Below are 15,172 nucleotides of genomic sequence, written 5' to 3'. Positions count from 1 at the left end.
ACTTGTCCTCTACAATAAGGCCTGGCATGGACACTTTTTTTTTACCATTGGTTAGTGAGTCTTTACCACTACCACGAAAACATTTTAATGTTTTTTTTTTTAAATGAACAAGAACCAAGAACATTTAGAAAACACAAGGCCTCTGAAACAAATTCTCCAAACTGTCTCCCATATCCAGAACTCATCCAAAACCAACTCCAAAAGGTCTGCATTTTTCTAACATATTTCCATCTTCTAAAAATAACTAGTCTGGATTTGGAAGTACTGAGAATTTTTATGAAGTTGCTAGCCAGTTCTCTTTGAACTGCCCAGACTCATCTGTCATAGTAGATAGGTAAATGCCTTGGATTCAAGATGTAGGGACCAAACAAACTTTGACTATTGAGGACATCTTCTTGGGGGGATTAGGTACCTTTAAGGTCATACTGCTATGCTGTGACTTTAAAAGTAAGGAAGGCTGTCCCTGGGAAATTAAGGGCTCCATTAGGGACATAAGGGATCATTTCAATGTATTATCTTTATATCAAAGTCATAGGTTGATTTTGAAGGGATTTAATGCTAGCACAGGGAATGCCCCACTCCAAAGAGCCAGACTTCCAGACTCCCAAGTACCCCTGATGTCCAACAACAACAAAAAAAGGCAAATGTCCTCATACAGACAACACTACATAATTCTTAGAAAGGACTTAAATAAAATTTTAGCAAATCAAAAAACAACCAGCACTCTTGTTGAAGGAAGAACTTTACAAATGGACCAGATTTTCTAATGAATGACTTGAATGAGCTCTCTCTTTGACATCAGATTTCCTTCCTGACGTAAAACCGTAAAAAAATAATCTGAATTATTACTTCTGTTACGTTGCCATTTTGCTCAAAATATTTCATTCAGGGATTCGTATATAATTACCCACCTAATAAAAGGAGCTATTAGGTTGTAAAGATCCTATCCCTTCCATGCTCTTTTAAAATTATGACCCACTCAAGCTTGAAATCAAAGGCAGAGCTGAATAGAATAATTCAGCTGAAACTCTCTTATTGGGTTTTGCAGTCTCCTAACTGATAAATATGCAAATTAGCTCCCTTTTGGTGATTCAGCTGCATAAACAGGGATTAACTCTGAATGCTGGCTGAAAATTCAGCAACTGAAAGTGTACACACAAAATGTTCTTAATTCAACCAGTTAAGAGTTGTCGATAAACACGGTAATATAAAGTTAAAATTCTAGCAGAGAATGAAGATGCCACTTGGAATCACTTCCTGAATCATGAGACACAACTTTGAAAAGGATCCATTGGATTTATGAAGTTTCTTAAGTGTCAGATGATGCCTTTCCTTCTGCTCCCTGATGGTGTGAATTTCATCACAATACAGCAATAGGCCACAGTGGTCACCATTGGCCAGCATGTGGCTAGTTGGTTCAGTGACCTGTCCAGAGAATCAGGAAGGGCCCAAGGAGACGGTCCTCTGGAATGAAGCACTCTGCCTTCTCTTCCTTAGGGTCTGCATTTTGACAGTTTGCTGTTTCTGACAAGGAAGGCAGAGATCACTGGCATCCATGCCAGGCAGAATATGGAGTCAGCCATCTCTTGGGGAGGACGGAGCCTCTGGGGAAGAGAGAGGAACCTCAGTCCTGCCTGGGCGCCTGAGGGAGAATGGCCTTGGTGAAGCTTTTGAAATGTCATCACAGTGTGGTATGGCCCAAACGCCACCCATGTTGAAAAGTGTTCTATTACAAGCTTAAGCTCATAATTACCGTGTGTCTGAGAAGATTGCATATTGTATCCTCTTTCCAAAAATGCACTGCAGCTGGCACGATGCCACCCATTGCAGATTTTTTATGTTTCTATTCTCTGTTCTCCAGACATAAATGCTAACCAAGAGTGGATATACAAATACTTGAGGAAAATGGGTGAATTTTTACAGCCACTTGCTAATACCCACCACTTGTGCAAGATGAATGACTGAGTTACAAAACAATAGGCATTCATTGTCTCTTTTGTTTTTATTTTTTTTTTTGTGCTGTTGGGTAATACATCCAATCCTTTGGTGCCCTGTAGTAAGAATTTCCCAGGGGTGCTTTGTGGTTGAAAGTAAAAGACAAGTGATCTCCACTGATTTTACCATGACATTGGACAGGTTTAAATAATGCACTTACATGTTGTAAGACTAGACTGCCACATTAAGAAAAAGAAAACAAAAACAAAAGCCTACAGGACTGCAGGCCCTGATGAATGGAAACAGATGTATTATTAATGCAAATGTGGAGACGATGTATGGCTAGCTGATCAAAGCCAAGGGCCAGAATTACTCCAGAAACTTTAACTTTGACCTTGTGTGAAACACTCCTTTGTTGTAGATAGGTGCTTCCTTTTGAGAACTTTGAGATGCACAATGGGCATTAGATAGGTGGCATGTACCTCTCCAAACCGCTGGAGGATCTTCCTTTAACTAGACAGTACTGGGGATCAGGTGATGTGTTGTGTGTGCAGTTGTTTGTGGGCACATCGTTCTGTGAATGAAATCCTGATATGCTGCATGGTTCTGGATAATCCACCTCCTTAATGCAATGGAACTTTTAGAAGGCTGAGCCCGTGATGGCATTGAGTTGCTTCATTAACCCTTCCAAACTTGCCATTTGTTCACTCAAATCATCCTGCTCATATACCTGTGGAAAGAGTAAAAGCAAGTAAGTCATCAGTGCACATTGGGACCTGTAGGAATAATATACTATCTAGGAGCTATGGAAGGTCTAGTCCCATAGAATTAACCCTGTATCTCTGCAAAAGTTCTTGACAGCCTTTTGACATAGGGTCAATGATCCACACACTTGCAATGTTGTATAACCCACCCTCCTGGCATTGCAAATGAGAAAGCAGAGCCTGGGGAAATTAAGTAACTTAGAGTGATTTGATGTGAGTCCAGGTCATCCAATTCTAGGCGCAGGCTTTCTTTCTTGATAATATGCTATCTCCCTTAGAAAAGTTGTAGTGGGGAAACTATTTAGAGTCACCACAGGTAGATACAATGTGATGAAGGAATTTTTATATTTATGCTTGTCCAGAAGTTAAATGAATTTCTGTAGGAAGTCCACAGGGGATCTTCAAACAGATGCTGGAGGGTAGCTCATTTTAGGGGGATATAGTAAAAGAACATATATCACATAGGGGGTTTAGATCAGACCCAGTGATATAAAACTCAAATAGAAGCTGGAAGCCACTAAACCATACTTAAGGATCTATATGGATTGAATATTGACTGAGAAAAATACATTCTATTATATTTTTATGTACTTTGTTAAACATTACCCAAATACATTTTAATCTGGTTCTGGCTACACTGGGAGTGTTGGGGGCTACATTGTGTTTGACACCTCTGGGACTACATGACTTCTAATGTCTGCTTTAACTCTGATTTTATCATTCTGCTTTCAGTAGTATCTCATAGTAAGGATTTGTGTTATTTAAATTATTTTCTTTTGTATACAACATGGAATATTTTAATTTAAAACAGTTTTCCTCTAAGCAAAATTGACTCTGCTGGTGCTGGGAATTTTTATCAATATAACTGTTAAGAGTTCAACTTATAGTAACTCACAACTCACACTCATAGGTTGTTCCCCTAGAAAGATAACTCCTACTTTGGGTTCAAATATAGTCTGAGATTCTCCACTCCTAAAACTTTATCTCATGAATCCCTACTGGTCTTACTACCTTTAATAGCCAGCCCATTGACATAGCTTAAATAAAAGCCATTTGGTTTGTAGTATTGAAAAATATTGACCTTCTCCCAGCTCCCATCAACCTAGGGCATATTTTTCCATAAATATATCCATTAGTTGGAGGACTGTTCACATTCATAGAATAAACTAGTAATGAATGAGGTCACAAGGAATACATGCCATTAAAACAACTCATGCCTCTAACACTATGAGGCCTCCATATGCTTTATGTTCTTAGAGTTCTTCTTCTCTTCAGACAAGTCTCCTTGACTCCCCACAATTAAATATGTTTTCTAGGCGGATTGTTTACATGGGATCCCTGGACCTGCTCGTCTCAGCAGCTCCTACTGACTTCCAGGACTAATTTGCTCTTGTCTATATGACTGATTCTCATCTCCGCTGCCAAGGTCATCCTACTTAGAGTTGCTTCCCCACAATGACTCTATTTTGCCCTTTTGACTTTATTTTTATTTAGTAGTGATGGTAAACCTTTTAAAGAGCAATGCCCTTCCCCCAGACCAAGTGCTGCCCTTGACCCCCCTACTACCCTACCCTGCCACCTTACCCCAGACAGGGAAGGAAGCACTCCCATTGGGCTGCTGGGCAGAGGGTAAGGTAATATGAAAAAATATCTTCAGGCATTGTGGAAAGGTGTAAGGGAGCAGCTCAGCTGAGTCCTTCTAGCTGTCTAGTAACAAAATCTGGTAGGCAATGGTGAATGTGCCTACAGAGAAGGCTCTGTATGCCCTTTCTGACATGTATGCCATAGGTTCACCACCACAGGGTTATAGTTTGACTGCAGATTCAAAATCTATGAGCTTTTGCTAACCATGGGAAAATGTGAGACAACTTGGTCACAGGATGTTTGTTACCAGGAGACTTGCCAGGGATGTGAGTCAACTCTTTGTTTTACCTCTTGTCAGGGGGGTCGTGGAAATCCCCTCAATGAGTCAAGCAAAATGCAAGCCCCTCTTCCACCTTTGTCTTAGAGCAATAACACTTAGTTTATATTACTAGACTATGCTTTGTGCCTTAGGTATAAACTGTATAAAGGAGTTGTTCTGCTTGTCAGAGGAGACCCTGGCTACTGAGAAGCCTTGGATTCCATTTATTGCTAATTGGTATGAAATTCTTCGTGTTCAAGACTTTGTGCCTCAGGTTCTCTTTATCACAGATTTTTTTATTGCAACAGTGGGAGATTAGGAAAAACTCTCTTCCCCTGCTACCCTTAGATGACTCTGCAAGGAAGAAGACAAAAAATGGTCTTTTTTGAAGGGTAGTTGTTTTGTCTGTTTTTCCCCCACAGCTGCCTCTACTCTAGATTATAGGGATCATACTCTTTAAAGCTCCTCCCTACCATAATTTTGCAGAATGTGTCTGATTTTTTTTAAGTCATCAAAGGCATGGTTGTTCCACCCTTGGCTAGCCAATAGCCAGTGATTTTTTTCTAATTATACCACAGATAAACATTCCATAAAATTATACCAAAGATTCACACTCCATAAAAGAGTAACAGAGTGTCCACACTTATTTTCATTTATTTAACCAGAAACATCTTAATATTCTTATTACTTGCTCTTTTGTGTGACTGCATCAACTGAAGAATGTGAGTAGGATTGTCAATTGAATAGATCTGTCTGATCAACTCCCTCCCTAATATGAATGTACTATGAATTTAGATCATGTCATCCTTCAATACTCAAAGGATAGACTTTTGGTAGTGAGGACATTCCTTTATTCTTTTCACTAATGCTGGGCACAATGGCTCTATGACTTCATATAGAGACTAAGGATTTATGTGGTTGAAAAATTCATCACCCTGTAGTCAATCTAGTGCTGCACTTATTTAAATTTAGTTATGTTAATCATTTGGGCAGCTAGGTGGCATAATGGATAGAACATCTGTGCTGGAGTCAGGAGAATCTGAATGCACATTTGACCTCAGACACTAGCTATATGACCCTGGTCAAGGTACTTAACACTGTTTGCCTTCCTCATCTGTAAAGTGAGCTGGAGAAGCAAATGGCAAAACTACTCTAGTATATTTGCCAGGAAAATCCCAGATTGGGCCACAAAGAATTGGACGGACGTTACTGAAGTGATTAAACAATACCTATGCTAATCCTCTGATAAAATAGACTTACAATTTCTCACTTGACCTGAGGACGACATATAGAAAAAATAGCTACCATCTATATGTCTCTTTTATGATAGAAAGATAATTTCATGTTATCTTGAGACCTAAGAAGACCAAATAAAGAAGAAGCTGAGGCTTGGAGGTCATGAGCACACAAGTGGTATTTGTTGAAAATAGAATTCAACTCCGGTTCTCTTAGTTTCATGGTTGTAGATTTTTTCTACTTTGCCAGGAAATCTGCAGATATCTCCCCAATTCCCTAGGCATTATTTAGCTGAGCCATTGAACTTCTACCAGATGCTAAGCATATTTTCTGTTGAAATCAACAGTAAGGCCTGAAATGCCTATATAGACAGGCCCTCTAGTTACCCTAAGTGAGGCATAATCTAATGGGGGGTGGGAAGCAAGCCTGCAAGAGTTTCAGTTTTTCTAAATTTGGAGTTTTCATTAACTAACTGGGATACTGAGTCCTTACTTGAACTCATTGCAATTGCATTTCCTACTCTGCAAAATCTCAATATTAACAATACTGTATGAGTTGCGAGGATATAAATGTAAGACTTCAAATCAATTAACAAACATTAATTAGTTACTCCATGCTGAGCACTGTACTAGACCTTAAAAATATAAAATACAAAAGTTAGAGTCACTATCCTTAAGGGGTTTACATTCTGTTATGAAAAACAATGCATACACTACACATAAAAGCAAATATGAAATATATATATGTCATTACAAGGAAGTTTGGGAGAGAACAGGGAAACTAGCCAATTGAAGGGAATGAGTAAGGGACTGTAATAAGAAGATACTCTGGAGTTTGAGCTGGAAACCTTTAAGTGGTGTGAGCACTTAATTTACTAACCCAGACAACACCTTGCTAGCCAGTCAATGAGTTCATTCAGTGAATGACAGAATATTTAGCAATGGAGGAGGACTTAGAGATCATTGAATCTAGTTTCCTCATCTGTAAAATGGGGATAATAAAGTAGCAATGCTATGCAATTCATGAAAGCATCTATCTAAGGTGCAAAGGGTTGAGCTCTATAGCAGTGAGCTATACTCACACTATTTAAATTATAAACTTTTTAAAGTAATGATTTTTTTTTACAGTAAGTGATATGCTTGGATAAAAATTTATACCCATTTTCATCATTCCTGCAATGACTCTGCTCTCCTATATTCTCATGACTTTAAAAAGAATGTTTGAACTGGAAGGGAGCTTAGAAGGTTACCAAGATTAATAATTTCATTTCAAAGCTGAAGGAAAGAAGTTTGAGACATAATAATGTGGGATTATATTATCACTACTTTGCAGATGAAGAAACTGAGGATGGGGGTGGTTCAAAGATTTTTGCATGGTTACACAGTTAGGAAGATCAGATGTAGATTTCCAACTTGGGTCTTGTTGATTCTGAGTCCTATATTCTTTACAATGCATCAGAGCCAAGTACAGGGCCCTGGGGATGCAATGCATCATTTTTTGCTTCATTTAGACCATTCGCTGAAAAGAAAAATAAAAGCTGGCTCTATTGCCCACAACTTGCTATGTATCTGAAACTAATTATTCTTTGATAGTGTTGTGCTATCTATGTAGATATTATTTGCATGCTATGCAAAATCAGCATCTGTGCATACAGAAAATAGAAGCCGTTAGAAAGTTTGGTTGTTTGTTTTCATTCTATGATATATGTTGGAATAAAATCTAAATGAAATGGCATAGCAGAATTCAAATTAGTTTTTTGTCTTCTTTCCTCTCCTCTAATTCTCTTTTTTTCCTCCAGTAGATCTGATGTACTACTTCTTTAGTCCTTTAAAATGATCTTTTTTCCTCTGAAATCTGTTCTAAGATACTTTATGGTTTTGTAAATACCTGTCTTATGTTTCCATAAGCATAACCTTCTTTCATCTTTTTCACAATACATTTTGGGGAGAAACTTTTTGTCTCTCTAGCTTTTTATTTTTATCCAATCCCTGTATCTATTTTGGTTCCTTATTTTCTCTTATTGTTTAACAATCACTTTTTCTTTTTTTTGCTTGTTTCTTTCCGAAGAAATAATTCACCCTCTCCTCTATTAATGATGTCCATTTCCCTCTCTGCTATTTTCTTGATATTGCTATTGTTTCTTTAATGTTTCTCCTTAGTCTCTATCTTTCCTTTTTTTTTGCCTCTCTTCTCACTCTGTCACTTAATACCAGCAATTTCTGATGATTCAGGAAGCATTCACACACACAAGCCATTAAAAAGCAAAATGTATGACTAAATATAGATATAAGACTATGAAAAATTGGGCAAATAATTTCTAACTTGCTTTTAAAAACAGCTTATAAAAACCAGTTGTTTGATTAAATGAAATTTGAGTTGAGGGTAGAGGTATATTTACAAAGCAGGCTTTGTACACTAATAATGATAATAAAAACAAATTTATATAGTATTTACTGTGTGCCAGACATTGTGCTGAGCTCTCAAAACAGCTCTGCAAAATAGGTATCATTATTAACCCCATTTTATAATTGAGGAACCTGGGGCAAACAGAGGTAAAGTGACTCATCTAGGTTAATACAGCTTGTAACTGAGACTGGATTTGAACTGAGATCTTCCTGACTTCAGACTTGGTGCTCTATCCATTTTGTCACCCAACTGCTCCATGCTGCACCACATACCAAGGTACTTCTTTCTTTTCCAAGGCAACAGATAATGAGACACCATGTGAATCTTGCAAGCATCCTAGAGTTTTAAGGCTAGCCATGAGCCACTGTAGGATATTGGAAAGAACACCTGATTTGGATATAGAAGACTTTAGTTCAATCTTATGATTGATCTTATGATCTCCCAAAAGTCTTTGAGCCTCCGTTTCCTTATTTGTAATTGGATGAGCTTGGATACTGCTTAAGTTACATGAACACTTTAATATTCTGTGATTCTTTACAATGTTTCATAGCATCAGTAACAGTGGATGACTGAAGTCACAAAGTAAGCACCTCCATCCCACATGCAAAATGCATTGGCTTTGTCTCTACGTCTTCTTGGACCCCTATGAAGGGCCTTCAGTCTGATGGAAATTTCTGCCTATTCCCAATGTAAACATGTTAATGAAGATCAAATGAACATTGAGACATTCGGCAGTTGCGTTAGAAATAAAGCTGTACGGCTGTCTCTTGTCCACACCCCCCCCCCTTTTTGTTTTTTAAAATCCAATAACATCTCAGTTGTTTAAGCACTATGAAGCTCAGCTGAATTCAGTTTTCTGCTTAGCTCGGTGGTGCAGTGTATAGAATGTTGAACTTGAACTTAGGAAGCTATGCGTTCAAATTGAGTCTCAGATACTTACAGGGAGCAAGACACTCATCTATCTACAATTTCCTCATCTGTGTAAAATGAGGATAATTAATAGCACCTCCCTTCTAGTTGTTAAAAGGGTAAAACGAGATAATATTTGTAAAACACTTTGCAAATATTAAAGTACTATATGAATGCTAGCTAAGATTGTGATTGTTAAGTAGATGTGCTTCATATTAAAACCATTTTTTTGTCAAAAATCCTTCTGAAGGACATTAATTAGTGAACTTTTCTTTCTCTTTTTAAAAATTGTTCAGTTTTTTTTTTTAGTCATGTGACTCCATTTCGAGTTTTCTTGTTTTTTTTTTTAAACCCTTACCTTCCATCTTGGAATCAATACTGTGTATTGGTTCTAAGGCAGAAGAGTGGTAAGGGCTAGGCAGTGGGGGTCAAGTGACTTGTCCAGGGTCACACAGCTAGGAAGTATCTGAGGTCATATTTGAACCCAGGACCTCCTCTCAATCCACTGAGCCACCCAGATGCCCCTTTGGGGTTTTCTTAAGAAAGATACTGGAGTGGCTTACCATTTCCTTCTACAGGTCATTTTATAGATGAAGAAACTGAGGGAAACAGTGTTAAGTGACTTGGTCAGGGTCACAGAGTACATACTAAGGCTAGATTTGAACTCAGGCAGAGGAGTCTTCCTGATTCCAAATCTGATACTTCATCCACTGAACCACTTAGCTGCCCAATTTCCTGACTTAGTAAATAGAAAATAGAGTTTAAAATTCTTATTTTTTTTTTATTTCTGAAGATCTTGCAAGGCCTTAGAATCTATCAGTATTTTAAATACTATTGGAAATGGTTTACTACTATAGATATCCGTTGTAAAGGCAATTAGGTGGAAGAATTTATACAGGTCCAAGACTTTTAAAAAATACTCAAATTAATATATATTTTAGTTATTTTACTTTTGTTTTAATTGTCAATTACAAAGGAGAAACAATAAATTTGTGGGGATTTTGTCTCATTGTAGTTATACTGCAAGGCAGTGAATGGTTGAATTTGGGGAAAAAAAATATTCTTACATTGGCTGGGTCCTCTGGTTGTTTGTGGCCTTCTTCAGAAACTTCTGGGGCTGTGGGCACTGACACTGGAAGCAAGGGTGACCTGGCCTTTCCTGCCAATCCAAGGGAAGCTGTTTTCACATGAGTCTTGGCCAGGGTAGGACCTAGAAGAGAAAACACACAGAAGTACAATCTATGCACGTCACATATTGGGGAATAATTTCTTAAATTTACAAATCCAGCTAGATGGGACTAATGCTACTTTATTGGTCCTTTTGTAAAGGTAGATTCAGAGTCTAAAAGCAGACTTTTAAAAAATGGCTTCTGAGTTGGTAAACTTTCCAAAAAGCACAACTGATGGTATAAATCTATGGTGTACACTGACATGTATATATGTTTAAAATGTACATTAATAATGGCACATTCTGCTGTAATTTATGTAGAAATCAGAGATCAGCCTTTTTTTTTTCAGGTTCTACAAATGGCGTTGGCTTAACATCAATGTCTTCAGGAGCCTTAATAGGTTTTATTGTATAAATTACATACAGTATTTCAAAAATTTGGACAGTGTGGTGGTACAAAGAAGACAAATGTTTTTGAATTACATGTGAACTAAATGGTGTTTTATGTATTAAATGATTTTTAGTCTCCAAAAAAAATGTCTTCAGAAAGGGAGGTTAACTGATTAAGCTACTCTTCAGTGGATGATAATCCTCTTGTGAGAGGTCATTTAAAGTGGATTCAAATCCCATAAAGGGCTCCCTGGGAACTCCAAGCTGTTCATCAGCCCCGCAGTGTCAGGGGAAGCCGTTCCGCTGACTTGCAGCTCTAGGTCCCAAAGCTGGGTGTCCAGATTCTGAACTGAGGACCCGAATGATGTGCGGTTGTCAGAAGAATGAAGCGGGAAGGGGAGTTGGTTCCACACGAAGAATGGCTTTTGGATGGCACACAGAAGCATAGTCCCTTGGGACGGACTTGGTACACACTAAAGACTGCATCCTTAATGCCTTCTGAAGGAGCACAAGTCCAAGCCAATCCCTACTTTTCTCAGGAGCAGGTTCTAATCTTTCACCCTCATGAAAGGCATGATTCCATACATCTGGAGTGACATGCTTCTACCTGGTTTAATGAGATCTAACTGGCCCTCTGTATGTGCAGAGAATCCAACTTTTATTTTAGCTGAATTCAATTTAATCTTCATGAACACGGATTATGTATTTATCCTGTGCACGAGGTTGTGAAAGCTGATAGAGTAATACTGTAAATAATGCTTTCTATTAGCCATATATATGTATACAGGCCATCTCCCACTTGTCATGACCAGAATTCTGAACCATAGCACAGGAAAGGTGTCCCGGGAGGTTTCTGGGCAAAGGCTTTGGAGTGGCTTATCATTTCCTTTTCCAGCAGATTAAGACAAACAGAGGTTAAGTGACTTCCCCAGGATTCACACAGTTTCTAAGTGTCTAAAGATGGAGACTTGAACTCAGGTCTTTCTTACTCCAGACCTAGAACGCTATGCATTAAGCCACCTCTATATGTGTGTACATAATATATGTGTACATAAATACATATGTTTTAGTTGTTTGAATGTTATTCCCCTAAGCCATTTTTTTTTGTTGGTCATAACAAGTGATAAAACACAAGAGGAGAAATAGTGGCAGAAGAAGACAAACCACTGCATATAGGATATCTTTGGTTCAAATCTGGTCTCAGGTACTTCCTAGCTGTGAGAACCTGGTAAGTTTCTTAACCCCAATCACCTAGCCTCTATCTTGGAACCAATATTTAGTATTGATTCTAAGACACAAGGTAAGTTTTTTTTAAGACTTAATCAATCAATTAATATGGATTGATTCAATGTCATGTACCCAGCAGTGCATTGGCATGATCACAGAAATATGGTGCCTGTTCCAAAGGAAAGTGTAAACAACACTGGAATTATTATTAACTCTGTTTGCCTCAGTTTCCTCACCTGTAGAATTAAATGGATAAAGAAATAGAAAATAACTCCAATATCTTTGCCAAAATCAAAACCAAAAACTAAACCCAGATGTGGTCACAAAAGTGGACATGACTGAAAATGACTGGTCAACAACATTATTGGTAACAGACCTTAAAATAACTTTTGTTATCAGGTATTTGGGGCAAATAACAAATCTTCTGTGACTCAGTTTCCTCATATCTGAAAGAAAGAGGTTGAACAGGATAGTCTCTAAGGACTCCCCTAATTCTGTGATGTTAATTTCCCAACAAATCACAATTTATGAGTTCAAATTGTCAGGCACTTCATTTTAAGAGGTTTTGCTTAAGCTCCCAAGGACACATGCTTGCAGTTTTAGGGCATCACCACAAGATGGCGGTATTAATTATTTGGTAGGACAAATGGGCAACCTGTCTCCTGAATCAGGTGACTGACAAATGGAATCACCAGATAGGGGAATTCCTTTTCTTAAAGATATAGAATTATAATTATAGGGCATATATAAAATTAAATTACATAAATATTCTTATTATAAGACTATAAAATAAGATATAAATGCAACAAGTATATGACAACTTATGTTGTTTCTATGTTTATTCAGTTATTCTCTAGTCAAATATTAGGGTTCTCAGAGTTAAGATTTGGGGAATTTTTTCGTAGTGGCCATATCTTAACCTATAGATTCATTTTCTTTCAGCAAAGTTTCAGTGCTGCTACATACATTTGCAGGAGAATTTGTTGCAAATGGGAGATTGTTATTAAAGTCAGGGCTCTTTAAACAAGGGACAACATTAGAGGTTGTGTGATGGCAATACCTTGTCCCATTAAGTTTCAAATCTAAAGTTCAGGAATTGTATGTATCACCAGTTTCATAAAGTAAGTTCATGTGATACACTAAGAATAATCCACTTGTAATCAGAGAACCTGATTTCAAATCCTGTTTCTCCCTTGGGTCAAGTTGACTAATCATTCTTATTCTGTTTCCTCCTAGATAAAATAAGGGACTTTGAGCAGATTTCTTGGAGTGCAAGGATTATCTCATTTCTTTTTAAATTTTTGTATTCTGCATTTAGCCCAGGATGTGGCACAAAGTATATATTCTGGTGAAGTCTGGAGATATGTGGTTAAAGGAGTTCCATGTATATATGCGGATGTGTGTGTATTATTTATTTTTATATGTACATATATATAATAAATAATACACACACACACACATATAGAGAGAGAGAGAGAGACAGAGACAGAGACAGACTCAGAGAGAGAAACACAGAGAGAGAGAATCAAGTAAAATATGCAGAGACTTCAGGGAAGGCAGAATCTGATCCTCCTACAAAGATAAAAATAGGACTAATTAGAAGATGCTTTAATATATGGAAATTAAGGAAATATCTACTTCTCAGTGTAACTTTTGTGACAACTTTATCTCTCTGAATATAATGAGGATGTATCCTATGGTAAAGAACTACATACTTATTTTCCTGTATTTAAGCAAATTGTATTTATATCTTAATTGATCTAAAACATAAATAATCACAAACAACATAAGATATTAATAGAAAAATGGAACTTAGTAATGAGGAACAATACTGTAATAATGAATCTGTAGTCAGAGAAATCTGAGTTCATACCTTACCTCAAAAACTAGTTATGTGACCTTGGGCAAGTTATTTAATGTCTTTGCCTCAATTTCCTTAATTATGCAATGGGATTAATAATAGTATCTACTTTGCAGTATGGTTTTGAGGATCAATGAGATAGTATTTGTAAAGTGCTTTGTATAATGCCTGTCACATAGCAGATACTTTATAAATTCTTATTCTATTTCTATCAGTTTTAAATCCATTCTCACCCAATGTGATACAAGATGACCAATATGAAGAGGTTCTAGTAATTTTAATATATTTGTTTATTTGAGGTACTATTAAATAAATTTATAGTATCTGTGAGAATGACTTTAATTTTAAATATGTATATATATATATATTTATATATATAATTAGAAAATGTTTTTGACATCAGAGGATTTTTAAAAATTTATATGCCCAGCATGCAGCATAATACCTTGTCTATAGAAAACCCTTAATATTTCTTTGATTTATATTGATTATTTTAACTGATTTGGCTTGACACTTAAAAATACCATTACTTTTCCTTCCTTCGTTTCTCTCTCTCTCTCTCTCTCTCTCTCTCTCTCTCTCTCTCTCTCTCTCTCTCTCTCTCTCTCTCTCTCTCTCTCTCTCTCTCTCTCTCTCTCTCTCTCTCTCTCTCTCTCTCTCTCTCTCTCTCTCTCTCTCTCTCTCTCTCTCTCTCTCTCTCTTTCTTTCTTTTCTTACATTACACTGACTATTGGCCCCAAGGCAGAAGGGTGGTAAGTGGTAGACAATAGGGGTCAAGAACCTTGCCCAGAGTCACACAGCTAGGAAGTTTTTGAAGCCATATTTGAACATAGGACCTCCCATCTCTAAGCCTGGCTTTCTGTCTATGTGCCACCTACCTGTTCCCAATATCATATTTTTTCAAGAACCAACATTTATGGGTTATGGCATGGCAGAATGCAAGGAATACTAGGCTTGGAATGGGGAGATCCTAGCTTAAGTCCTCATTCTGCCAGTGAGTACCTATGTGAATTTATATCACTTAACCTCCTTGAACCTCAGTTTTCCTGTCTGTAAAGTGAGAGAGTTGAGTTAGAAGTTCTCTAAAGTTCATTTTAATTCTCTGTTTAATATCTAATATATTCACTTTATATATCTTAGCTCTCTGAAAGGCAGAATTAATTTTCTGAGCCAGGTCTTGTCTGGTGAAAAAAATTTCTATTAAGGAAAGCAGATGTAATGGTGATTTTCCAATGAACCTAGTCCATATGAGCTTACTTAACATGCTTTGCTAATGCAAGCCCCATTTGAACTTGACAGATATTGTGTAACTGGTTCCACTTTGCCAAACACATTGTGAAGAGGAGGCCTTAGGATTGAATGTTTCTGAAGTC

The 15,172-nt window shown here is 37.2% G+C and overlaps 1 protein-coding gene across 7 annotated transcripts in view; it reads right to left on the bottom strand.

Annotated features, from left to right (window-relative positions):
• Nucleotides 1-211: 211 nt before the first annotated feature.
• The window catches only part of DCC (DCC netrin 1 receptor), a 1,370,599-nt gene continuing 1,355,638 nt past the window's right edge, over nt 212-15,172 (bottom strand). For all 7 annotated transcript variants that reach the window (XM_007486716.2, XM_056824442.1, XM_056824443.1 and 4 more), the window contains exons 28-29: nt 10,221-10,363; nt 212-2,665 (exon numbers count right to left, since the gene is read on the bottom strand). In XM_007486716.2, coding sequence (XP_007486778.2) covers nt 2,576-2,665; nt 10,221-10,363 — 233 coding nt within the window. In that variant the 3' untranslated portion in view covers nt 212-2,575. The remainder of the gene's footprint in view (nt 2,666-10,220; nt 10,364-15,172) is intronic.

This window comes from Monodelphis domestica, chromosome 3 (genome assembly GCF_027887165.1).
Source record: "Monodelphis domestica isolate mMonDom1 chromosome 3, mMonDom1.pri, whole genome shotgun sequence".
In the NCBI taxonomy this organism is placed as follows: Eukaryota; Metazoa; Chordata; class Mammalia; order Didelphimorphia; family Didelphidae; genus Monodelphis; species Monodelphis domestica.
This window is presented reverse-complemented; position numbering and strand designations above follow the sequence as displayed.